This window comes from Chenopodium album, chromosome 6, assembly GCF_948465745.1.
Source record: "Chenopodium album chromosome 6, dcCheAlbu1.1, whole genome shotgun sequence".
NCBI lineage: Eukaryota > Viridiplantae > Streptophyta > Magnoliopsida > Caryophyllales > Amaranthaceae > Chenopodium > Chenopodium album.
Window position 1 is genome coordinate 23,976,257 of NC_137839.1, and position 27,900 is coordinate 24,004,156.

Consider the following 27,900-nt stretch of genomic DNA (forward strand, 5'->3'; position numbering starts at 1 on the left):
TTTTCCATTTGTCTATTTCATCTGTAGAAGATGCAACACAAGATACCGCCTCCAAGGGATCTTTTACAAGAGCTTGGGGCTTATTAGAACAATTATCAACCACATTAACAGTAAAACACTTCTCCTCTGCCATGGGGCTTTTAGGGGTATTATTCAAATTGAAAGTAATTTATCGTCCCCTACCGATAGTGTCAATTTGCCACATTTCACATCTATAATTGCTCCTGTAGTGTTAAGGAATGGTCTACCCAAAATAATTGGGGTTTGCATATCCTCAGCCATATCAAGAACAACAAAATCAACAGGTATATAAAATTTACCTACTCTAACAGAAACATCCTCTATAACACCTAAGAGGTATTTAAAAGAACAGTCGGTCATTTGTAGAGTAATATTAGTAGCTTTTAATTTACCCATATTTAGCATGGAACACACAGACAATGGCACGCATGACACTAACGCTAGCACCCAAATCACATAATGCATTATCAATCATTAGATTGCCAATATGACAAGGGATAGAAAAACTACCCGGATCTTTCAGTTTAGGTGGAGATTTATTTTGTCGTACGGCACTACATTCTGTAGTAAAAGCGACTGTCTCTACCTCACTAATAGATCTCTTTCTAGTCAATATTTCCTTCATGAATTTTGCATATGCAGGAATTTATGTAATTAATTCTGTGAAGGGAACCGTTACCTGCAAATCTTTAACCATCTCTAGAAACTTACCAAACTACTTATCCAAATTTGTTTTTAAGTGACGATTGGGGAATTGAAGTTTGATAACCGGCTTCGAAGCATTGCTGCTCTTATCTGGAGCTGCTACCTTCCCTGGAGTTATACCCTGCAATATATTATCAGAAATATTAGTACTACTCTTTAGCCCTGTAGGGCTATTAGCAATATTGTCAGGTTTAATGGAATCAAGATAAGCATTATTCATTAAAACAGGTCCATCATCACTAGGCATAGGGGGCCCTTCATAGTGTGAACCACTCCTTAGAGTAATTGCGAAAGCTTGATCCATAGGCCTGGTTGGATGTGCTGGTAGTGGTCCCTGTTGACGAGCTTGTAGAGTAGAAGAAATCTGCGCAATTTGATTATCTATTATTTTATTATGTGCTATGATCGAATCAATTTGAGCATCTCTACTCTCCATGTGCTTTTGCATACTAGCCAGCATCGCTCTAATTTCTGCTAAAGCAGGATCGGAAGATGAGGAGGGTTGTTGTGGTTGGTTCTTCTGGCCAGCATTGGGGTGATAATATTTTTGTTGTGTTTGTTGTGGCGCCTGTGATTGTTGTGGAGGTGGCATATTTTGAACATTGGTGCTCCGGTAGGAAAGATATGGATGATTCGGGAACCCAGGATTGTAGTTGTTGGAGTATGGGTCATTCTGCCTATAAGCTTGAAAGGCATTGACTTGCTCCACGGAACTCCTGCAATCTTGTTCCCAATGACCTACAGTTCCACAATTTTCACAGAAAGCCTCATTAGAATTATTATTAATTGCAGAAACATTAGTTATATTTGCAGTACTAAGATTATCTAATTTTTGGCAAATAGAAGTTAATTGAGCTTGTAAAAAGGATACAGAGTCGACACTATGTTTCCCTTTGTTAGTAAAGCCTTTGGGATTCCCATATTGGGAATTATGGATTGCCATATCTTCAATAACTTGACCTGCATCATCAACATTAAGGTTCATAAACCTCCCACTAGCTGCAGCATCCAATATTGTTCTAGATGAATTTCCAATCCCATTATAAAAGGCTTGGATTAACTGCCACTGTGCTAAATTATGGTGGGGACACTCCCTCTGCAGATCTTTAAATCTTTCCCAAGCCTCATACAAAGTCTCATCTGGCTCTTGGGCAAAGTTTTGAATTGCACTTCTTAGTAAAGCTGTCCTTTTTACAGGTTAATACTTATTATAGAAATTTAAAACAAGAGTTTCCCAGTTAGTTATACCAATTGCAGTTCTATTTAATCCATTATACCATAATTTGGCTTTTCCACATAAAGAGAAAGGAAGAGAATCTCCCAGATTTGGTCCTGTGTGACCCCGGCTTGCCTGATGGTATTACAATATTGACAGTAGTCTGCAATATGAAGATTTGGGTCTTCACCCTTAGCTCCACTGAATTGCTTCCTTTCTATCATCGTGATAAATTGGGGTTTAATCTCGAATTGTACCCCGTCAAGAGCCGGAGTGGGAGTAAGGTGTGGAAAATCTGTAAGCGTCGGCTCCAAATAATCACTAAGCTTCTTAGGTACCGCAATCTCTTATTCTGAATCTGAAGATACCTCTAAATCACTAGAATCAGTTGGAGGGTCTTGGAGATTATTGTTATCACCAAAACCCGCCAGGATTTGCCTGTAAAGTTTCTTTTGTCTATGGAAAGAGCGTTCGATCTCCGGATTTGCCTGTAAAGATTCTTTTGTCTATGGAAAGAGCGTTCGATCTTAGGATCGAATGGGATATAACCTGATCTGGAATACCTGGGCATAAACAAATAACTAAAAAGCAAATATGAGACTTGCCTCAAAGAACTAACGTTCTCTAAGACAAGAAGAAATAACCTAGACTACAGAAAACAATCAGAAATAAAAATAAAATTGTTTCCCCGATAACAGCGCCAAATTTTGACAGGATAAAGTCGTATCACCCAATCAAAAAGTAATTCATAAATCCTCTAACTAATGCAGATAGGGAAGTAGGGTCGAATCCACAGGGAAACTGGTCTTTCTATTCCTACTTAATTAAAGCAATCTAAATTATTAAGTAACCAATTTGTTATTAAAAAGTGGAACTAAACTACTAGGAGTAAAAGTGGGAAGGAATAAAAGTAGGAAGAAAATCAAGGGATAAAAGACCTAGGGCATAGGTTCACCAATAAATAATATTCCAGGGTAAAACATAACAATCAATCATCAATGCATCAATTAATCAGATCATAAAGGGCTCTCTCTACTTATTACAATCACGTAATTAATCTACCGGTATTAAATCTCATCTCTCGAATCTCGACTTAACCATTTATAAATTAACCTGCCTATTGAAACTAGACCCTAAACATCAATTCTCATCTCTCGAATCTCGAATCAATATTGTCAAACTCATGTATAAAAGATCAGGCCTAATCTAGTCACAGAGCATTAAATCAATCAATAGGAAATTAATCTAGCATTGACAATCAACAACAATAAATTACCCCTTCATATTATTTATGAATCCCCATAAACCCTAGAAAGAAAAATACTCAGACATAATTAAATATAAACTAAACAAAGCAATTAAAGGAGACATGATGAAAGAAATAAGGTAAATAGCTGAGATTAAAGAAGAAGAAATTGTTAACAAAGTAATCAGAATTAAGGAGTTGAATTAAAAACAAAGTAGAGAACAAAGCTGTAGAGAGAGAAAATAATCTAAAACTAAGTAGTGAGAGAAAGTCTAAGAGAAGAAGTACTAATCAAAAGCATTAAAATCTTATTTATACCAAAAAATAATTACTCTTAATTAAAACTAAGATAAAACGCCGAAATCAGCTCCTAAAAACCTCGAGCCCGATCGGGCCCGCCTTTTCTCCAATATGAGCATCTCTCGCGCCCGGCCGGGCACGAACTAATCTTCCTCGCTCGGCCGGGCGCGCCTTCGGGCGGGAGCTTACTTGGCTGGGCCCGGGCACTTGGGCAAGTTTGGACTTCGATTGGGCTTCGATTCTTCAGCTCAATCCGGATTTCCTCTTCGGGTCTTGAATACTCGGTCCAAATGCCTCGGAATCTCAAATGCTAAGCCCTTAATCACCGATTTGATGACTCTAACCGGCCCTGGGCTATAAAAACTGGTCGTGCTCCTCCAATTCTCGTAGTCACTCCATAATATCTCGGGAAAATGCTCCAAAAGTGCAAATCCCTACAAAAGTCAACCAAAACTACGAAAACACTATAAAACACCAATTAGTAATAAAAGTGGCTCTAAAGAGCCAAAAACACTACCAATTATGACCAAGGGACGGGGGTAAAACACTATATAAATGGACATATCAATTAAGTTTTTTTTTATTTTTTTTACTTTATATACTTATGTTAAAACTAGAGTTGGGGTAGGGTGTATTTGGGCTTTGGGCCTTAAATTCGGTTTGGTTTGGTTTTGATTTTTTCGGGTTTTCAATTCCTCAAATCGAAACCAAACCGAAAACCGTTTTTTTTTTTAAACCACACCGAACCAGTTTTGGAAAAACACTGTACCGTATTTCTAATTCGGTTCGGTTTACGGTTTGGTTCGGTTTTAAACTAAAATAGTTTCACCCCTAATTTATGTAGCTATAATAAACGAGTAAGACTCAACAAAATGGTGGTAGTACAAGATAACATTTTTTAAAAAATATACTACCTCTGTTTATACTAATATATTAAAAGGCGTTTCTAATAACGTCGATGTGCCACGTAATCCCTTTTGTATTCCTCCATGTCATCTTTCTAACATTTCAAGACGCCACATCATCACTCAAACAATATTAGTCAATACGCCACATCACTCAAGAAACCAATATTACTCCATATAAAAACATATGGATAAAGAGAATCAAACCCTCAACCTCTTATAACTAAATTGGTTATTTAACCATCTAAGACAAATATCAACTATGTTATTAAAAAGAAATTTTGATTTTTAACACCATAAAAAAATACAAAAATGGTTTTTAACACTACAAAAAAAAAAAAAAAAGTTTTATTTTAACACCACAAAAAATCACAAAATTGGAAATTACCACCAATTAACACATCTTTGGATGAAATCCATTAAGTAGGTCCCATAAAGTACACTTGTCACAATCATGTTGGCTAAAAAAAGATTTTTTGTTTTTTTTAAAAAAGGAAATTTTAGATTTTAACACCTCATAAAAACGCGAAAATTAATTTTAACACCTCCATAAAAAAAATGGATTTTAACACCAGATAAATTTCCAAAAATTTGGTATTACCAACACTTAACGGTTTCCATCAAAAAATTTCGTTAAGTGTGGCCCACAATAACACGTGTCAGCATTTTATTTGTTCAAAAAAAAGAGAAATTAAAAAAAAAAAACAAAAAAACCTAAAACTACCCTAGCCGCCACCACAGCGCCACCCCCGCCTTCCTCCTAACTCACCACAACCCTCCCCGAAACCACCACTCGTGTCGCACCACCAGCCCCAACCCACCTGAACCCTCCCCCTCCCTTTCCCGCAACCATATCGCCCCCAAAAACCACCAAACACAAAGCCCTCGTCCCCCCTAAACAACCACGAATCCAGCCTTAAAAGACCGAAATTGGCCGGTTAAGGACATTAAGCCCCAAAACCGTGGCCAGATTCGTGGCCGTTTGTGGCCATTTGTGGCCAGATTCGTGGCCGTTTTGGGGAACAAGGGTTTTAGGTTTGGTGGTTTTTGGGGGCGATACGGTTGCGAGAAAGGGAGGGGGAGGGTTTAGGTTGGTTGGGGTTGGTGGTGCGACACGGGTGGTGGTTTCGGGGAGAACTGTGATAAGTTGGGGGGAAGGCAGGGGTGGCGCTGTGGTGGTGGCTGGGTAGTTTTAGGTTGTTCTTTTTTATTTTTTTTTCTTTTTATTATTTTTTTTCTTTTTTTGGCCAATAATAACACGACACGTAGCTTTTGGGCCCACTTATCTTATTCCTAAAAGGAATCAGTTAAGTGGTGGTAATACCAAATTTTTGAAAATTTATCTAGTGTTAATATCCATTTTTTTTATGGGGGTGCTAAAATAATTTTTTGCGTTTTTATGAGGTGTTAAAATCTAAAATTTCCTAAAAAAAAAAAAAAACCCTAAAACTAATGCAGCCACCCTACCTCCACCAAGGCCACCACCGACACCCCACCACCACCAGCACTCACTGTAACACCCTAGAAATTCCTTTATTTTAAAATACCTGTTTTGCCCTGTATAAAACTTTAAATAGGAATATCTAAGACATTACCGCCACCATGGAAACGGTTAAGGCAAACATCAAAGATACACAACGGAAGACTAACTTTTAAAACCTTTCCAAAACAAACCAACTTGAAAAGTTAACCAAACGAAAGTAAAGTTAAAACCAAAATAAACGAAGTAAAATGAAAATCAACCTACAACTTGGAACCATTAAAGACCCTTATTAAAAACCAAACCAAACCAAACCAAACCAAATCGAAAACTTGATGTTAGCTCCACATATAAATAATAGCATAAATAATTAAAGTAGAAACATATTGTAAACTAATAGAAACAGCATGATTCGCTCTTCACTCATGCCCCGTCATGAATATGCTTCAATACCTGAAAAACTTATCTCTACTTATCTCCACTACTCTCCATTAAAAATGGTTCATCATAGGGCCAAGATAAAGACATGGCCAAAACACACAAACACACACAATCAGCAAGGCTGAGTACATAAGCGTAATTAACCACACTAACATGCTTTCACCTATCATCACGCACTTACCTCAATGCACCTGTTTACAACACACACAACATCCAACAAGACTCTACAACTAGACACTAAATAATTTATTTAGCATTGATCACGCATCGAACGGGTTTCCAACTCTACCTCCCCCAAATTAATTGAGGTTACGGACACGAGAGCTAACCGTGCCAGCATCAAAACCACACATAGGTGGCGGAATTCCTGCGCATAATAATAAATAAAAGAAATGTACAGCGTCCTGTACTCCATTAGAAGTTATGGTTAAATATAAAACCTCATAACTCCCCCCATATGTTCATACTCAAGGTATATACGTTCCAAGAGTTTTGGCACGTAATCTCTTTCACTTTACGATATTTACAGATTGTTACACTTGGTGATGACTCTCAAACCACAATCATTCAATCAACAACAAATATTCAATCAACCAAACATGCCAATTTAATTCTTGAATAATTAGTGACCACATAATATTTAATGTTGAACCCTTTTTAAAAACTACCTCAGTGTCAAAGACACCTTAAACGCATAAAGCGTCACAAATCCTATCCCTCGGTGTTAAAAACACCTTAAGTGCACGAAGGCATCAACATACAATTTATTCCTCGTGTACCTAGACACTTATATAGCTCCTTTCTCATGCTTATAGCATCAAAGAAAACGATTTAGTATGTTTTAAGTATAACTATACTACTCCGTGTATTTTATTACTTATAGATTAACCATGAGTACCCCTTATAGTTGACTAACCATGTACATAGTAATTTTCCAAAAAAAAAAAAAAAAAAAAAAAAAAAAAAAAAAAAAAAAAAAAAAAAAAAAAGTACAATATTTGTTGTTCTCATAAAGTCTGTTTACCATAATAAAATTCCTTTTCCATAATCCAAACCAAATTAAACATGTAGTTTAATTAAACATGCATTCTAACATGCCATAAATAAAAGAGTAGTCCATATAATCATGCCAAAATGTAATTTTCCAATCCATAAACCATTACAAATAAATCATGCTTCACAATACAATCACCAACATCAATAATCCACGATTCCATACATAAACCTTAGCATGATACTACTTGGGATTAATTTAAATCAAGCCTAGCATGATACTACATCACCAAAATATGTTAAGTACGCGAATGTACCTTGAATACGATCTTAAAATCGCCACGACTAATAAAAATTGCTCACTTCAAAGTCTCAATGGGTTTTCTCCACTCTGGGCCAATTTGATTTGCCTCATAAGTGGGATATTTATACCCATTCTCTACTAACCCTTTCCCTAAATTTTCCTCTTTTAATTTTCCTTATCCTTTCCCTAATAAAATTTATTAAAATCATATTTTCCTGAAATAAATCCCAACTTTTATAAAATAATTAATTCAAACTTTCCCTTTTTATAAAATATTTGCAAACTTATATAGAATAAATAATTAAAATACCATAATTAAAACATTAAAATTATTTAAACACTTTCACAAAATACATATTTTAAATAAAATACGTATAAAAATACGGGGTATTACACTCACAACTAGACCTGGAAATCCTGACCCAGACCCTGTAACACCCCCGATTTACTAGCTAAAAATAAACAATAAATAAAGGAAAAATAGACAACCTTTAAATAAAAGTGCGGAAGCATACACCTAAATCGGAGGGTATTACCGCCACACTCAACAACCTGTCAAGTGTTAAGGCTTACAAAAATCCCAATAATTACAACCCAATAAACTAGGTGAGCTATTTATACAACTTTATAAACTCATGACATCACACTAATCGAAACACTTGAGCTCCTTTAGCTACGACCACTTGATCAACCTGCTTAGAAAATCTTGACTACTCACCGTTAAGGACAAATTCCAAAATAGGTCGTCGCAGGGCCACCATAAGAAAAAGACATGGCCGCAAACACAAATAGAACAACAAAATAACACACACACGTCAGCAAAAGCTGAGTAATCACCACAAATCATAATATAGAGTATAATTGAATAATAGACCATACTAGCTCAATTAAACAATGTAGTTCGAAACTACATTACACATTGTACTCTGAAAATAACCTTTAACAACTCAACCTCGAATAATAATACAAACCTTTACTCAATATATCCAATAAGTGTGCCATGCTCATTGTTCTATACCTAGCCTTGGACATGGGTAATTCGAATAAAACCATTAAGTATAAAAACTTGAATACTCCCAATAACCAGAAAACACCTTAAACCAGACCACATACGGGCCAATTCCCACTGTAGGGGACCATAGAAAAATAAATAATAAAGATTGTACCTCATTCTTAACTCGTGATTATTACCCTGTTACCAACAAGCCAAGGACTAAGTCTATAACGTCGAGCCTCAAACCAAGAACAAAATAATAATTCTCAACCTTTTGATCTCATTCATCGATCAAATAATAACTCACAATTTAATAAATTCTCAATATTGGCACATGTTCCCAAATAGTATAATAATTCGAACTCGATTCAATCGTAGTATATCTCTAACTCTTATAGGGCAATCATACTAGTAACCCAAATGTAATCAATTCTCAACCCAAAATAATACTCCGCATTAGTAACCCTAAAACTTCAATATAACAATACTCCCTAAAATAACAACATTAAAAACCCTAGAAATATCACAATCAATCAATGCGACAATTAAATCATATAATACAACAACCAAACACATATATATAAATTTTCATCATACAAATAACAAATCATAAAATTTACATATAATAATATGGAATACAAATAATACAAACAATAATATGTAATCAAACAACTCTAATAATTAAGGTTTGTGTGATTACCTTCCAAACGAAGATTAATTTAATAGTGAAGCAAGAACAAAGGGTTCCATGCAAGCAACACAATTGGATAGGGGCGACTGGTATTATATCAAAGATGATCATATTTGAGTAGATTTGATCAAATAGCTTATTTGCGTAGGTCTGCTTGAGTAATTAAGGGAATCAATATAGATAATGGAATAAAAAGCTAATAATAACGGATCTCCTTATCTAGTGATATGTCATTGAAACTGGAATTATTAGAGAAAGAAGATCATATTTGTTGCTCATGATATAAAACTCACGAAACATGTAAACGGCAGGGATGAAAAATAACGAAGCAACCAAAAATTTATAATAGTTAGGGTTTTAAAACTTTTCGAACTCCAAAATAAAATATGAGATTAGTAAAGTTATTTAATAGATAAAATAAACTATTTTATTTATAAAATACATTATATAAACTCATAAAATATTCGGGTATTACAGACCCGATGACCCGACCCGAAACCAGTGACCCGAAATTGACCCGAAACCTGAATTAACCCGACCCGACCCATACCGGACCCGAAGTGGAACTGATCCGACCTTGACCCGAAATGACCCAACCCGAAACGACCCGACCCGAGATTACCCGACCCGAAGTTGACCCGAGACCCGAAATGACCACACCCGAAGTTGACCCGAGACCCGAAGTTGACCCGACCCGAAAATGACCCGACCTTTAACTTCTTTTAGTAAATAATTATATAAGTTATAAAAAGTTTATATTAGGAAATTATACATTAAAATAGACCCAACAACATCTTCCATAACTACATTGACTTTCATATAATAGCTAAAAAAGATGGTCAAATTGAGATGTGTGAATAGTGCAAAATGTCAAATCGTTAAGAGTAAGTTGGGACGTAGGGAGTATAAGAATAATTCAAAGAAATTATTACAACCATGACAATGATAATAAGAGTATTAAAACTAAGATCAATAAGAGAGTGGAGTATAACTCAATTAGTTAGAGCATCCCTCTTAGTTTCAAGAGATCTTGAAAGTGATTCTCAGTCTAAACCAAAAAAAAAAAAAAAAAAAAAAAGGTCAATAAAAGTCAAACAATTACTATAATTCATGAAAAAATAGCCTTAATAAATATAGTGAGTTTTTCTTCAAAAAATAAATAATTAAATATATATACAGAGTTGAATTTAACCCAATGAATCACCCGAATATGACCCGACTCGAAGTTGACCCGAAAATTGGGCCCGAAAATTGACCCGGCCCGAACTGGCCCGACCCGAAAATTGATCCGACCCGAAGTGTTAGACTCGATACCTGACCCGATCCGATTATCAATCGACCCGAAATCAACCCGAAACCCGAAATGACCCGACCCTAATTTGACCCGATAACCTTATGACCCGAAATTGACCCGACCCGAAATGACCCGACCCATACCCGACCCGTATGACCCATTTTCCAGGTCTACTCACAACCACATGCACCCTCTTCCCCACATTATCTACGCAGCCCCTGCCCCCAATCTTACCTCCAGCGTACCGAAAACCACCTCCCGCAGCCAGATCGACACCCATTGTATCCCCAAAACGACCGAACTACCCTAAAACGCCTATGAAATCGGCCACTAATGGCCGAAATCGGCCAATTTTAGGGCTGGGTGGTCGGTTTCGACCCTAAACTGGCCGATTTCGGCCATTGATGGTTGATTTCGTGGCCTTTTTTAGGGACGGATCGGGGTTGCGGGTTGCGGGAACGGGTCGGGTTAGGTAATTGATAAAATTACTCAGGTTAGGGTTGCGGGAACGGGTCGGGGTAGGTTTTCGGGTGCTCGGCCTAGAGAGGGGGTTCGCCGGAGGTGGGCCAGGGGCAGGGGCCGCGCTGGTTGGGTGGGGGAAAGGCTGCCTGTGGTGGTGGTGGGGTAGTTGGGCTTTTTTTTTAGCCAACTACATTAAGACATGTGGCATTGTGGCCCCACTTAACGGATTCCATCCTAAAATTCGTTAAGTAGTGGTAAAAACAAATTTTGGAGGTTTTTGGTGGTGTTAAATAAAAAGTTTTTCTTTTTCTAGTGTTAAAAACCATTTTTGTGTTTTTTTTTTTTTTTTTTTTTTTTTTGTGGTGTTAAAAATCAAGAAAATTATATATGTGCAACCACAAGGTTCATTAAAAAAAAAACAAAAAAAACAAAAAAAAAACAAAAACAAGAAAACAAAAAAACTCTAAGAATAATTCAATTTTGGTTTAATAATGACAATTTCAATTTTGAAAAACCTTTTTAAAAAATTACCTATTGCACGTCTACAATAGTAGCAACCTAGGGCAACGCTCGGACTATTCACTAGTTCATTGTTAAATATGTTGATTGGAGACCACACACAAATACAAAGTGAGTCGAACTTTCGAAAATGGAGAGAAAATACTCCTTCTGCCCTAATTTGTTTGCCCCATACATAGGCTAAATATGTTCTTATTAAGGATTGAACCAAAGTTTGCAAGTGAGTGACTTGGCGGGGGTATCTTTGTCTTTTACATTTTTACGAGTGTGTAAGTGGAGTTGATGGTGGGGACATAATACCATTTAAGGAAATAAAGCAATCTTTTAGAGACACCCAAAAATAGAATATGGACAAAATAAATAGGGACAAAAGGAGTATATACTAACACAAGAACACAATATTCAAGCAATGCATTCTATAATTTATAAAATTTAATTCTTTTAATATGAATTTATCATGCATATACAATGAGCTTGAATGAGGAAAAAAAGGTTGATATAAATATAAAATATTAGATGAAAAGGAAAATATTAATTCACAAATATGAAAAGGTGAAATAGGTGGACTTGGTACCCAATTAACAATGGTAGCGAGTGATAATAATTTTCAATGTTTTTTTTTCCTAATTAAATTTCGAATAAAGAAAGTAGAACGGAATTTATTTGAGTTTGAACAATCGCTATGTATAATATAAAAAAATCAAAACAATTTTGTTGGGTGTTCACAACCTTCCATTCCCCAAGAATGGGTTCAACGACTGCCCTTTCCCAAAGATGATTTAAGTGATTAACCCTGAATAAGTAGGCTAGCATCATTTCATATTATGTTGGTTCCATCTTGCTTGTGTTTTTGGCTCGATTTGATTCACTCAATCCAGTTCGATTGTGTTTTTGAATCGAATTGATGGAGCTCAAGCAATGTCAACTTTAACTAGTGTCATTTCATATTCAAGCAAGAGTATCTTGTCAGCAAGTTGCAAATTTTACATTCTTATTTACAAGAGCATTCAACAATAGTGATACTCATGCATCAACCAAATTTAACATTCTTCACAAAGCTGTAACAAAGCAATAGGACTTCAGCATAACATCTATAGACATGACTCCGCGGATAACATCATACAAGTTTGCCAATTAGAACTCTCGATCAGGGAAAAGAACTGGTGCAACCAAGGACCATAGGTACAAAGCTGCAGTTGCCCATCCAGTGACTATGCGGACCCAAACAGATGACCACCCCACATCTATCAGCTTACCACTTTCCCCAACAGACGCTGACCACCCAGTCAGAAGCATGGCCGAATACATGCTAGCGAGAGAGAAGATGATATGAAAGAAAGTGTAGGAGTAAGTGACTGGCTTAGCCTTCTCTTTTTCTTCTTCGTCAGCAGCTTTGTCGAGAGGAAGTAAGGGCCTTCCAGCACCTTCACAAAAACCAAAACACCAATAAAAGAAAATAAAATTGATATACTATAATACCTAGAACAAGTCATATATTTGCATGTGAGCTTAACAAAACCATAATAAATAAAATGCTAAAGCACAAATATCCAGTAGCGAAAGATCACCAGCAAACATATCAAGAGTTTATGTAGTACTAAGCCCATTAGATTAACTAAATAAATAGTGCAATAACTTAACAAGCCAGTCTAATTTAGTCAGTTGTATGCAAAACCAAACAATTGTAAATCTCTAGCTCCATTGGAATTTGGAATTAGAACAGCAATCTTAAAGTTGAGCAAAGACTACAGCAGCAGTAGCAGCAGCAACAACAAAGCCTTACTCCCCGAATAATTTCTGGGGCTGGCCAACATAAATCCTCACATGATCTCTACTTTTTAAGTCACATGGTGAAAAGCCTTCTCTCAAACAAGTGTTCATTATACCCAACTACCCAAGTCACATCACTCGTATGCCAACAAAAAAATCCAAATAATCATCAGTTGCTAATAGTTCATTTTTCCAAACCCAAAACCAACATACAAAAAAACAGGATTCAAAATATTTCTTAGCTATTACGGAGAGAGAGAAATCACCCCACCCCCCCCCCCCCCCCCTCTCTAAAACCAGGTTTTCATGGCATATATCAGGATTGTGGGAGAATATTAGGCCAATAGTAATTTCTATCACAAATTTTAAATATATGGATCACAAGACATTAGAACTAAAAAAAAGTAGGGCCAAGCGCTGATCGGATATACAATCATTATTACATTTCAAATAAAATATATTCAAATCTGAAATTCATAATGGCCCTTTGTTGTTGTAGTGATTTTATTGTGGACTAATGAAAGAGGTCAATTACAGGAGAGGAGACCAAGAGAAGGTTAATAAATCTTGAATTCTGAGTATCAGTCTCATCAGAGGACAGAGTAGGGGGAGTAGAAGAAGAAAAGGAATAATACAAGTATAAAATAAACACGAGTTTTGAGCTGTGTGCTTGGGTAAATGCTTTCATTAGAGGGGTCTTGGTAAGTTGAAGAGCTAAGCGCTTTCATAATTGATCCAAACATTAGATAACTTCAATGATATCCACGAGGGTATCCAATATTTGAAAATTCTGATCAAGTATCCAAACCAAAATAGAATTTTTGGTCGAATATCCAAAAGAGCAGAACAAATATAGATCGAATTTTTGGATTTTCAGAAAACATTGTTTGGCAAAGTAGCATTTGGATCCAAACAAAATTATACTTCGGACTGGAACAGATTAGATTTGGTGTTCGGATCAGAATAGATTAGATTTGGTGGAAAATTCAGAACGGATTGGATACATCAAAACCGCATTGGCTTTGATTATGACTAAATCCAAAGAAAAAATCAAAAAGATAACCCTAGTTAATCGAGTAAAAGATATGTACAAGTATTCCCATGTTAACAAAATATTTTGGAAATAAGTCTCACATTTACCTTTGTCAACATAAACTCTCAAACAACCAACAATAAATGTGATATAAACTACATAACCAAGATAATATGCTATAAATCTATAAATGCCAAACCAAAACAGCACATAAGTTTACCAGCACGAGGTGAGCTAGGAGGGGAAAGAAGAGTTGTTGAAGAACCAGCACGAACGGCAGAGTAGACAACTGATAGCACAGTAGTAAGCAGCCCAATGGTAAGAGAAGTTGTTGAAACAGCTTGAGAATGCTTGTGAAGACCATTGCACTGATAATCCCGAGGCTCACTGGCAAGTCCATTATAACAGAGATACATGCAATATAGTGATATAACAGACGCTGGCAAAATGCTACCATTGACCTGCAACAAGTTTCATATTGCAAATTTGATCAAATCCATAAAGTTGACAGCATAGAAATGTAATCTTTGAAAATCTATAAAGCATTTTTATAAGCTAAAAGTTTAGTGAAAGAATTTGGTACAATTGCACATAATTATCTTTTACATATTAATCACTCCACCATCCCAAAATCCCCTTCACACCCCCCCCCCCCCCCCCAAAAAAAAAAAAAAGAAAAAAAAAAAAGACGCGTATCATGACACATATTTTTAGTGTTTATAAACCATTAATTTATAGGAAAAGTATGATTAAAGTATTAGTTTATTGAAATAGTAGATGTGAATATGTGATAGAAGATAATGAGGTACATTTCTATTGAATGTGAGTGTCCAGCTCTAATTTTTGGTTATGAGAAGAAAGATATACTTCATATTAAAATATTAATTAAGTCTCTCTGTAAAACAAAAGCTTAAAAGCTAATCTTGGACGAAGGGCATATTCAAAAACAAGTCAATGTACATAATAATTTGACAAAAGAACCCAAAACACCAAACCAAACAAAATCCACAAAAAGGAGAAGATAGAAGTAAAGACACAATAAATAATTTTCTTAAGACCTGCTAAAAAGTCTACTCTTTATACTTTAGCTTCGAAGTACAACACGAGAAAGAAATATCTAGACTGCTTTAGTCTTGATGTAGGATATCCAAGTATGATACTAAATTTACTTAAAAGTGTAACATATTATGCAACTACTGATTTAATGAATGAGAAAATGAAGGACAAAATTTATCAGTAAACAGAAAATTTGGTATAAGAGTAACTCACCGCTGGGTGTAGAGCTACTATTGCAAAAATGAAGGCAAACATAAGGGTTGTCAAGATGAAAAAGGTGTTCAGCCCACAATCTTGTCCAGATGGAGTGAACCAATGGAAAAGTACAGCCGAGAAGGAAAAGGTTGCCAAGTAACAAATAAGTGAAACAACAAACAGAGCAGTGTACCTAAGATTTCATGGAGATTCACAACATACAAGTCAGGAAAAACGTAAGATACAAAATTTATCAAGAAAAGCCACTTTTCATTAATTTAACGATGTGCAATAAAAGGGTAAAGGTTCACTACCAGAATTGCTCATTGTATCCAACCCATTTGTCATTCCACCCATGAACAAAATCTAGCAACAACACAACTTGAACAAAAAGAAATAATCCTGCCCCAAATTTCGAAGTTGCCTCTGCAATAACAGAACACATTTACATGAACATAGATTAACTACAAAAATTTTAACCATAAAAAATGAAAAGACAGACAAAGCTAGCATCAATATACACGATTGTCAACATCAATGGTTAATGCTCTTGACAAATAGATCAAAAAATGGCTGCAGCAAGTTTCAAGTTGCATTACCCTTACAAAATCCCAAAATAACCTCTCCCACCAGTTAATCAGCAACAATTTGTTACTAAGACTTTTACAAGTGCAGGAATCAAACAAAGGCATCTAACATGGATATAAAAAGCTAACCCTGTTTTCTTCTTTTTCAAAAGTCACAACAAAGGTATTGAATTCATGTCAGACTTGGGCATAGCAAGGTATTGGGAATCTGAATAATGAACAAAAACTAACAACGATAAACAACCAACTCTAAGGACATTTACCTAAAGTTTATGACAACATTGATACTTAGACAGAAAATGCTATATTCCAAGGCATCATAATTAGGACAGTAAAATAAAATCATTAATACAAGTCTAGCAATCACTTTAGGTTCGAGTACACCTCCCCTCTTGATGTCTAGCAATCACTTTAGGTTCGAGTACACCTCCCCTCTTGATGTCTATGCACATTTTTAATCTAAATCAAACTGCCTAGAGGACCTAATCACAATCGCTTAATTTTGTAAGCCTACCCTTTCCAAAATTGCAGATCACATCGCTTGCAGTAAATGCATAAGCCCAAAGTCAACAACACAACCATACCCACCACCACTTTCATTCCGCAGCCACATCTCACATGTCTGCTACCAATTGCTTTTTCACAAAAGTACCTTAATTGCAATCATCTCTCCTCTAGGTAACCACTACCACAACCTCTACACCTAGACACACCAACCACCACCATAAAAAACATTGCCACAACAAGAGAGATAGAGTCATAGAGAAGCTCGCTGGAAAAATAAAGATATTTTATGAAATTGACATCACCCAAAATACATCAGCCAAAGAATGAGCCAACTTGATATCATCAAGCCGTGGTATGAAATGGCCCATCCATAGCTGAAAATCGCATACGTAGAGGAAGAGTGCATTTGCAGAAAGAGAGTTCAACTTGGTTTAAAGAGTGGTAGTAGGGTTAAGGCGTCCAGAGAGAGAGAATGGAGGATGCAGGATGGGTAATGGAAACAGTGAAGAAGAAGTTTGGTGGAGGTTGAGAGGGGTTAATACAATGGCTACAAATCAGTGAAGGAATTCCATCACTAGTATAAATCTAGCCTGTTTCCCTTTTAATATTCCCCTAAACCAACTGGGCCTCTAATGTTGACAATATAATTTTGCTAGTCATAGCAAAAATAAGATTGTGAGCTTACATTGAATTCAACTAAAGACCTAACAAAACAAACCAATAACCTTGCATGAGCTTATATTGAATTTAGTGATTTGCTGATATAAGACTACTACAGGACCATCTACAAGGGCACAAAGTTCTATAACAAGATCACATCTCAAATGTGTAAAGTTGATTTAATCAACGAAAGGGTCACAATTAATTATAATTCCAAATTTACCATCTTGATATCAGTTAACAATAACATTGATACAAGTACATTAGATCCCATTTCATCTGGATATTTTGTTTACGTTTGTTGTGGGACATGATATATCAGGGACTATGCAGACAGTCCTAATTCATTCAACCTTTGCCTTTTCCTGGTATCACAAGTTTTACTAATGTTGTCATTTATCAACATAGAATCTTAGTGCCAAAAATCTCAAGGAGCAAAGAGTCCCTAAAGCCAAGGCGCGAGGCACAAAGGATTCCTAGAGCCAAGGTGCAAGGCAACTTTTTTTTTTTTTTTTTGAAATAACTTAATTTATAAATTTAAAATTTTATTTTATTTCCATTCAAGCATAAAATAAATAGTAAAATAAAAAGTTAAGCTAAATTAATAGTCTAACTTTGTAAATAATCAGAGGGGGGAGGGGGTATTACGTAACTAGTAAAATCAGAGTGGGCATACCTGTCAGTATGTCACCAAAAAAATTAGCAGCAGATCAGGGGACAAAGAATTCAGAGAAGAAGATACAAGATCGAAAAGCAGAGGAATGAAAATTGAAGAGAATGATGAAGACAGAATAAGAGAGGAGAATAGAAGAAAAGGGAGAGAATGAAGAAATAAGTGCAGCTCGAGAGATTCCTTGACCGAAAATGACCACTGGTAGATCTGGTGACAACAGCCACAGGAGTCTCACCGAAAATGTCTGGTACCAGCAAACAACAATAAGCCAATCGCTTCAACCGCGATTTAGGATTTCCAATAATTAGGGCTTTCAATTTGAGGATTAAAATCAAGTAAATATATGCTATTAATAAAGGGCTTTTGCTCAAATAAGTCTACAGGAGGGTAAGAGTTGATTTGGTTTTTTGGTAATTTTAAGGTTTTAACTCAAATACCCCACCGCAAGTCCTCCCCCTCGCTTTTGAACAAATGATGCACAAAGCGCAGCGCATTGGACATTGAATAGGTGTGCTCCTCTGACCCTCTTAACACTTTCTGAATGTGTTACACCTAGGTAGGGGAGAGGCGCCTTTCACCTAGCTTTATAAAAGTAAGCATAAGCTTCCATAATAGGTTGTAAAACAAGGGATGCAACAATTAACCATTAGAGGGGAGAGAATTTTTGGTCCCACAGCAAAATTACCACTCTATGTTCCACTGTTTTCATTGATCCATATTAGCAAGGTTTTATTATACAGTATTCAATTTTAACTTTTATCAAAAAAAACTTATGAAAAAAAAATTCAGGAGTTAAGGACATAAAGAAGTTGGGCTTGCAGGAGCATTAAAAATTGAAAAGAAGAAAATTAAGGGAGAGGAACAAAAGATATAATCTTGGTTCATGTAGCCAACCCCATCTTTGGGATCAAGGCTTTGTTGTAATAATATTAAAATTCAGTCATGTCATTCTATTGCCCCTCTAAAATTATACATTTAGCAGCAAGACTCACACAGTCAGCACCAGTGGTAAGCCATACCCAATACCAATTCAAATTCATATTTGACCACCAAGTAATATATATAACCCCCTTTTTTTTCAGCAACCCAATTTCACTACCACCGTTGGTAATTGATAGCAATAATAGATCTGAAATCTAGATTTTACAACTCAAACCACGCCCTTTTTTCCATCATTCATAAATATGGTCACTGTAGGGGAGAACAAGGATGCACGGGTACGCCTCCTCTATGCTGTTTCCGTACCGCGGACGCATCAAGAACAGAACCGGGGATGGGTACGCCTAGGATACGTCCCCATACTGTACCCTTGAAAGGTGGTATGGGAAGCCTTTTTGGGTACGGCTTTCAGGTGACCTGGGGACATTTCGGGGACGGCTTTGGTCCTTTTTGGACGTCCCCTAGTACAAATTTAAGCCCAACCCTAAAAAAAAAACCCTCTTAAATTACTTACCTTTGCGATTAGGATACCCTAAATCTTAAAATACACAAACAATGGAGTAGATCGGCGACCTGCTGTTGTAGGCCTATTCGTTGCCCGACACCATCTCTGACCAAGTGACCACCATCTCCGACCAGGAGACCACCAGCTGCGGAGTCCTCTCCTTCTTTCTCTCGCTCTCTGTTTCTTTATTTGAATTTTTATCCTACATTCATTTAAGGGTTTTTTTTTTACTTTTCAATCATAGGTGTGATCATATGGGTTTTTGATCGTTCAACATCTGCGGCACAAAGCAATTTTTCTTCATATTTCGATTCCTACTAACAGTAGGTTTTTACTTTTTTTCTTTTCCTCTTATGATTTTAGTCATTAATGTTGTTATGTTGTGAATTTTTTTATTATGTAAAAAAAAAAAAAAAAAAAACTTTTTATGGATTTAAATTTTGCTGATTTTTTTTGGTGTATCCATGCCGTATCCGTTTTTGGAAATTTTGATTTTGCCGTATCCGTACCCGTTTTTGTACCCGTATCCGTTTTTGTGCAACCTAGGGGTAGAAATTAGATTCTTTTAGGAAACTAGGGTAGGTTTTCAAGTGTTTCCAATTGACTGATAACCAGCACGCCAGCAATCATATAGATTTTGGTGATGCTTTTGGAGACTTCCAGTAGAGAGTAAAGCTAATGCAAATTACCAACAATGGAGGTGAGGTTGGGACGTTGGGTATGGAGCATAAATGCTCGACTTGCCAATTAGAGTAGCTATAGTTTGCTGGATTTCATGGCAGGGAAACGCAAGAAAGAAGGATGAAAATAACTTTTTTCTTGAAAAAATTATTTATTAAATTAAAACAAATGATGAGTGATTCAATGGGAGAGTGGCACAAGTTGTAGGGAAATCTTATGGGGCAGAAGATTTGGACTCCCATACTAGACACTACAAAATCAGAACATGTCACTCAATCTGAGACATCACACATTCTACACGGTGCCAAACCATCACATAGAAATCAATAAAATAATACTACATCAGTGAAACACTAAATAAATTATAACTGAATATACTATATTCATAAAAAGATGAAAAGCTTATGAAAGGACAGACAGATGCTCTATCTAAACCCAAGAAGCATTCCCCAAATTAACACTTTGTAGGTGTGGCACCAATTTTCAAATCCTATTTAGAAAATTGTAAATAACAACACTTCATCAAAACAAAGAGGCCATTTTCTTTCTTTTTTTTTTTTCGGGGGGTGGGGTGGGGGGGGGGGGGGGGGGGGGAGGAGAGGTTGGGAAGGGGAAACAAAAACAAAAACTGAAGAGCTTAAACAAGAAAGGGAGGGGGAGGGGAAAACTATGAGAAAGAAACTAAAAAAAAAAAAAAGCAGTTGATAGGGGAAATCAAAGAAAAATATATAAGCTCATACCATAGAGACTGATGATTTCATTGGGAAGAAAAAACATCAAGAGTACAAGCAGACACCAACATATTATTTTCATCATCCATCCACCATGATGCAAGCTATCACGAGGATCCTTTTGGTTCTTCACACCAATCATTAGAACAGCTAAAATGGTGAAAAATAGAAAATTTCCCAGACTGACTCGCAGCACAGCATCTGTTTGAAACCATTCCTTGTCAGGTGTTTGGTGAAAATAATTGATCCCTGCAGAAACAATGGAGACGTCACTTTCTAAGTTAATGTATAAATACATTGCCTGTAGGAACCACAAGACTGCTGCAGCTAAAATGAGAGCATGACACGGACACATTAAGATAATTAAACTCCAACTCTCCAAGTGTTCAATCACCACAGCCAAATCCTATTTAATTATATCCATGCTTTCTATAAACATTTTGAGCGCTTTCTCAAGATGTTTCAGAAATGGACACGCTCAGTCCTTGGATCCTGGGAGCATTTCAGAGCCATAGGATTCAGGCCTGAATTAACTAAAAGAGGTCAAAATCAAGAAATTCAAATTAAACCCCAATTCAATGACATTGAGAAATTGCAACAAAGATTTCCCATATTCTTTTAGCCTTAATAAAGCTTTTATCACATTTAACAACTTATAGAATATATGCAAATATATTCTTGCTTGCATGATTGGTAAATAATAGGAGTACTGTTGAAACCATTTCACCATAAAATTCAGATTTAAACATACTTACAATTTAGAAAGAAAAAAAAAATAAATCATAAAGAAGCAACTAGGGGTGAGCAAAAATTCTGGGTACCCGGAATTGGAATTGGAACCGGTTAGGAACCGGTGGGTCTGGAGCTGGACCCGGTGGTTCCAATTCCGGGTAATAAATTAAGGAACCGGTTGCAATCGGTTCCCATTCCAATTCTTGATTTTTTGGACCCGGAACCGGTTGGGTACCCAATTAACTAACATATGCTACACTAAATAAGTTTTTTTAAAATAAAATTATGTTAAATGTATCTAGTTAGTAAAATAAAAAAAATATATTTTTAATACCTAACATAAATAAAATATCTTAACGCACATATAAATACAAGTGTTAAACGCTAAAAATGAAAATAAACTTAAATAAGTATTACAATTTATATTATATTTTAATAATTATTTACATAAGTGGGTACCCGGAACCGGAACAGAAACCGGTACCCGTTGGTTCCAATTCCAAGTCCTAAATTTTAGGACCCGGTTGAACCAATTCCGGTTCGAATTTTAGGACCCGGTTCCAACCAATTCCGGGTCCGGGTCCTAAAATTTTGACCGGATACCTGGTTTGCTCACCCCTAGAAGCAACAGAAGAATAGATTTAAATTCATAAGGAATCAAGCGGACCATTTCAATAGGGTTGAGATACCACAGTGTTTATAAATGCTTATGGCACACTACATGATTACAGCAAAGAGTCCCGAAAGCTTAAGGCGATAGGGGTTCCAAGTGTCGGACATTTGAGCCAGGTTAAGGTAAATTAGTGTCTTTAAGGCACAACAAAGCAATAAGGGTCCCAAAGTCTAGGTTCTATCATTCTAACTTCTAAGGGAAAGCGTAAAGTAGGCCTTGTTGAAGTGAGACATAATTTTAAAAGATTGTGTAAAATGAAATATATCTAATGTGCCTTTTGGCATGCTTGTAGTGCGCTTGTGGCTAGGTGTGACTGAGCCTAATGTGTTGGCAACTTTACCTAAGACATGCTTAACAAACCAAAAAAGCCAAGCAATGAATTATTTAATTTGAGGGTTCACTCATGGGGTTTTTATTCAATCACAAAGATATTAAGCATAGGTGAATGACATTGAACTAATGTAGCTAATCCTATGCGACTAGGAGATAAGGTAGAGAGTGACTAGGGATAGAAAAATGAAACCTAACAGAATTTTTCTTGACAAAGGTGCCTGACATATGACTAAAGGAGAGGAGCAACAGGGATGTATAAAACAACAAATTGTGGCCTGAATACTTCAAGAAACAAGCATAAGAGAGCAATAAAGGAGTATTAAACATTTGGAGGAAGCCACTAAGTGTCAAGTATCCAATTCTAGGATTAAGATACCAGGATTCTAGTCAGAGAATACAAAAATTAGCAGGGCTAAGAGTAGAAAAATCTACCAAATCTGGTTCATAGTCTATTTGTCTGGTATCTTTTTTCTGTATTAATCTACTAAAGGTCACCTCAGAGTCTCAGACGACTCCAAACAGATAGCAACAAGATTAGTGCTTGCATTTAAAAGATGATTTATTTGTCCAGTACCACTAACTTACTTTATTTTTTTATTATTATATCTTCCTCTTCCATGCTCTCCCCCCCCCCCCCCCCAACCACCATAAAATAAAAATAATAAAAAAAAAAAAAAAAAGTAAGTCTGACACAGCTAATGTAGTGACCAAGTCTGACAACCTCAAGATGACAAAAGGCATAACAATTGGTTGATCTTACATCCCTAAAAAAACATGCCAGATGTCCTAAATTACCCTAAGACCTGAACCTTAAAGGCCTCAGTCATGCAATAGTCCAGCAATCAACGAAAAAGAGAGCACAAGAGATCAATTGGATTGACTTTACAGTAATATCAACAATCTCAAGCAACTTGAGAAAGAAACACAAGGAAGAGAAACAAAGAATTGGGGAGGAGGAAAAGGAGAGATTGGGAATATGAAAAGCGAAGACCAGTGACACACTGACATGATGACATCTACCAGCAGACTATGGGAGACAGGGATCACTAGGGAGCTCTTGCCAACAATCTCTGTCTGGATAAGAGTACTGGACTACCTCTTTTTTTTTAACAAAATATCGCTAATTAGAATCTTTGGTATGGGAAATAAGAATCCAAGAACTCTCGCCAGTCATGTCTGCCAATAATATCTGACTGGAATAAAATGAAGGGGAAAACATCAGATTTTGACTAAGACTCCATTTGTTTTGATGGAAAATTATTTTTCATGGAAAATCAATTTATAATTTTCTAAAGAAAACATTTTTCAATGCAAAACATAATTGTGGAAAGGGTTTTCCTTTGTTTGTTTGAATATAGAAGTAAAAGGGAGGGGAAGAACAGAAGAGAAAATAGGAAGTGGGGAGTAGAGATGTGATATATCGTCTTTACAAAATAATTTTATTTTCCTACTTCAAAAAACAGTTTTCCACCCTTTAACAAAAGTATTAAAAGAAAATGGAGAAATGGACATTTTCCAAGAAAATGTATTTTATCAAAAAAAAACATAGCCCTACTAATACTGCCTTAGTATAATATTTGCAAATTAGGATTCATCATTTATGCATGGTTGGGGCTTCCATCATGGGTTCAAATTAAGCCATATCATGCAATAAGGTTCAGATAGGGTTCTTTCTCAAATTTGTACCTTAAATGGAAAATTTGATCAAAAAAGAAAAGATTAGTCAGTTTACCATTTCAACTCAGTCCTTCGACTCCTTCCCAACTCTAATTCGTACAATGAGAAGAAACAAGTGGCGCATTAACTCTAACTTCATAGAGGGTTAGTATTAGAAGCACGCCTACACACACTTTTCAGAAAAATATGCATCGGGCTGCTGGAAGCTAGAAGATCATCAAATCTATACAAATGCTTCAGCAATCTACCAAACCCCAAACATATATAATATTCTATGTTTAGCTTCATCAATTTCAAACCAATAACTCTAAATTACTAAAATGATCTTCTATATCGTGAATACCCTCTACTAAACTAACAAACTACCAACACTATTCGACAAATTCGCAACAAAATCCAAAAAGCTAAATAAAGAAAGACCCGTAAAAAAGACGAAATCTATAGCTTACAAGGCATCTTCTCCATAAGAGGAGCCGCAACCTCACGAAGAATATAGGCAACAATCAAGGACAACGCAAAGACACCGCAGTAAGCAATACGAGCTGAACGGCGGCTGATACCGGAGACCACTGTACGACAAGCATCACAAGCGCAAGCTGCGCAGCATGACGCTAGACATGAAGCTGCCCACATCCTCTCAGAATTCTTCCGTCACCACACAATTACTGCAAAAACCTAGAAATTCATAGAATCATGTAATTCAGAATACAACACAACATCTATAAATTGATAAAATAGCTTGAATTGAGATAGATAAATAGGGAATTTTACAAAGCAAAACCTAGAAAATTTGATCAAGTAATAGAAATAGAACCCTAATTTTTTGGGGTATTTTTGAGGGATTGAACTAGTTTTGAATTTAATTTGGAGACTGAAAACGTGTTTTCGGAAAAGATCGAAGAATTAAAAAATGGAAATAAGAGGAGAAAGAGAGTAACCTTGGATATGAATGAGGGAACGATCAAGCTTCAACAATAAAGTTGGTTGAGGCTTCTGGCGGGGGAGAGGAATTATTACCGAATCATGATGACTTCATCAACATTATTTGAGCAACTCCAACGTAGAGTTGATTATTGGGTGGGGCGGTCAGGTTTGGGACGGGCCATGGCCTAAACTTTCTTCCCCTTTCTCGGGCTGGGTAAAATTTTGGGACAAAAAGTTCGTGTCCAAAATCACCGGGCTACACGGGCTTTTCGGGTCAGGTTGTAATACTCGAATATTTTATGATTTTATATAATATATTTTATTATAAAAATAGTTTATTTTTATTTATTAAATAACTTTCCAAATCTCATATTTTTATTTTAGAGTTTGGAAAGGTTTAAAACCCTATGTTAATTTAAGTAGGACTCTTATTTTATCTATATTAACTATTTTAAACCCTAAAAGTTTTATGAATAGTCAGTGCAGCTGTGACTCTTATTTAAATTTTATCCTTGCAAATCGCTTCCACTAACCTTGCCTCTTTGTTTCACGCTTAGCACCTCAATTCATGGGGATCAATTGATGACTTTTGACTTGATGATTTCAATATATATGCAAGTGCATTAGCAAGTTGAAAAAGCCATACTTGTTTAAAGCGAATGTCCCTCAAAGTTTGTATTATTTAGAAATAATTAACAAATTGACTTGTTTTTATCGGATCGCTCAAAGTTTGTATTATTTTTGACAATTTTTCATATAAGTTCATATAAGTTGTATTGTACTTGTACTATGAAATGACTTGCTTGCGATTTGATTATTTGAGCTTATACGAAGTATTAAATGTATTCATCAAGAGTATTGATAACCTTTCTCCCTAAATTTATTTGCATGTTTTGTAATCAACATTTGAAAATACACTAAATAAAACTAATTAACCAAACAACATTCCTTTTTAAATATATATATATATATATATATATATATATATATCAAACTTAACAAATTAAGATCAATTCAAGTTATAGCTACCAAAACATGACCAAATATGCTCCACTAAATCAGCCTTTAGCTGGTGATGCATTTGTCTATCTCAGATTGTTGAATCTCTTTCAAGATGTGACTTGAAATTCTCTTCATGTCCTTGATGCACATCATCAACAACACTTGGTAAAAATTTATCGTTAGAAAAGTTTTTGTTATAAGTGTGACGCCTGTATTCAACAATCACATGCCTCTATGTTAGTGAGATGTGAACAAATTGCGGGGGAAATTAATGAGCTGCGTAAGATGGAGGAGTCGTATTGGTATGCTAGATCCCAAGCTAATGAGATGCGAGATGGAGATAAAAATACGACTTACTATCGCCAAAAGGCGAGTCAAAGAAGCAAAAAGAATTGCATTAATGGGCTATTTAATGCAAGTGGAGATTGGGAGGTTGGTGACAATCGAATCAAGTCCATTATGGAGGAGTATTTTTCCTCCCTTTTTGCGACAAGTAACCCATCTAACATTGAGGCAGCCCCGCCCTTGATGGTGTGGAGCACCTTGTTTCGGCTGATATGAACAAGGTACTAGATGAAGAACCGAGTGTGGAGATAAAAAACGCTCTTTTCCAAATGCACCTGAATAAGGCTCCAGGGTCGGATGGTATGCATGCTCTATTTTTTCGGAAATTTTGGCATATTCTTGGTCCTGATATTGTTACTCTTGTTAAAAATTGGTGGAATGGCTTGGTTGATTTGACAGAAACAAATAGGACATGTATTGTATTAACCCCCAAATGCAATGATCCTAAGTTCATGACTGAGTTTAGACCAATAAGTTGTTGCAATGTGATTTACTAAATAATATCAAAAACCATGGCAAATAATTTGAAATTTTTTCTTGATGATATTATTTCCGTAAATCAAAGTGCTTTTGTTTCGGCTGCTTGATTACTGATAATGCCATGATTGCTTTTGAGATTTTCCATTCTATGAAAGGGAGAGGTGAGGGGAGACATGTGGTGAGTGTCATTTATGGCACTCATTTGATTCTTTTTAGGATGAATTTCATGCTATTCTATAGCTCTTTTACTTATCTTTTCCTTAGTTTTACTCTTTATTTCTCTTAGTTTGCATTTTCTTAGTTTGATTTCTTTCTTTATGCATTTCTTGGTTTATTTTGTTATTTTCTCTTTTATTTGTTTGTTTTCCTTCATTTTCAAGTTAAGGTCGTTTTCCAAGTTTCCCGAGCCTCTTCCCAAGTTTGGTATTGATTAGGATGCCTAGTGGTCTCCATTTGAAGCACAAGAATGGAGAAGTGTAAGTCCTAAAGACCTTGAGCTGTGCATTCAAGCCGTGGGGGCATGGTTCCTAATCTTGAACCCGCAATCATGGAGTTTAGAAACTGCAAGGTTTCGTGTTTATCAAGAGCATTAAATGGAGCGCACGAGGAGCATCGGAATGATAGGGAAGAGGGATCCTCTGCTCCCAGGCGCGGGCGCGCGCGACCATGGCGCGACCGCGCGGATTGGTGGCGAGGGCGCGCCACTCTTGAGCGCGAGCGCACCTGTTCAGGTCCCTGTTCCGTACTCAGTTTTGCGCGGTCGCTCTCTCTCTTGTAGTTGGCCGCGCCTGTTCGGGTTTATGTGGGGACGATCTAACTAATTTCT

The 27,900-nt window shown here is 36.2% G+C and overlaps 1 protein-coding gene across 2 annotated transcripts; it reads right to left on the minus strand.

Moving 5' to 3' along the window:
- Positions 1-12,490: 12,490 nt before the first annotated feature.
- On the minus strand, positions 12,491-25,398 carry LOC145635964 (uncharacterized). Of its 2 annotated transcripts, none has more exons than XM_081687382.1 (7): positions 25,262-25,398; positions 24,773-24,998; positions 20,918-21,157; positions 15,940-16,051; positions 15,644-15,818; positions 14,595-14,835; positions 12,491-12,995 (listed from the first exon to the last, which is right to left on the minus strand). In XM_081687382.1, exons 2-7 carry the CDS (start codon positions 24,954-24,956, stop codon positions 12,706-12,708), a joined length of 1,242 nt encoding a protein of 413 aa, XP_081543508.1. In that variant the 5' UTR covers positions 24,957-24,998; positions 25,262-25,398; the 3' UTR covers positions 12,491-12,705. The 2 variants fall into 2 exon arrangements, with proteins under 2 accessions (XP_081543508.1, XP_081543509.1); XM_081687383.1 differs by lacking the exon at positions 25,262-25,398 and adding an exon at positions 25,105-25,251.
- Positions 25,399-27,900: the final 2,502 nt, after the last annotated feature.

What these genes read in the sequence shown, in the direction of transcription:
- LOC145635964 (XM_081687382.1), bottom strand. Translation starts at nt 24,956, where the DNA reads ATGTGGGCAGCTTCATGTCTAGCGTCATGCTGCGCAGCTTGCGCTTGT. An exon ending in TCTTATGGAGAAGATGCCTT is followed by an intron (nt 21,158 to 24,772) that starts GTAAGCTATAGA and finishes TTGTTTCTGCAG; the next exon opens with GGATCAATTATTTTCACCAA. An exon ending in TGAAATCATCAGTCTCTATG is followed by an intron (nt 16,052 to 20,917) that starts GTATGAGCTTAT and finishes CTGTTATTGCAG; the next exon opens with AGGCAACTTCGAAATTTGGG.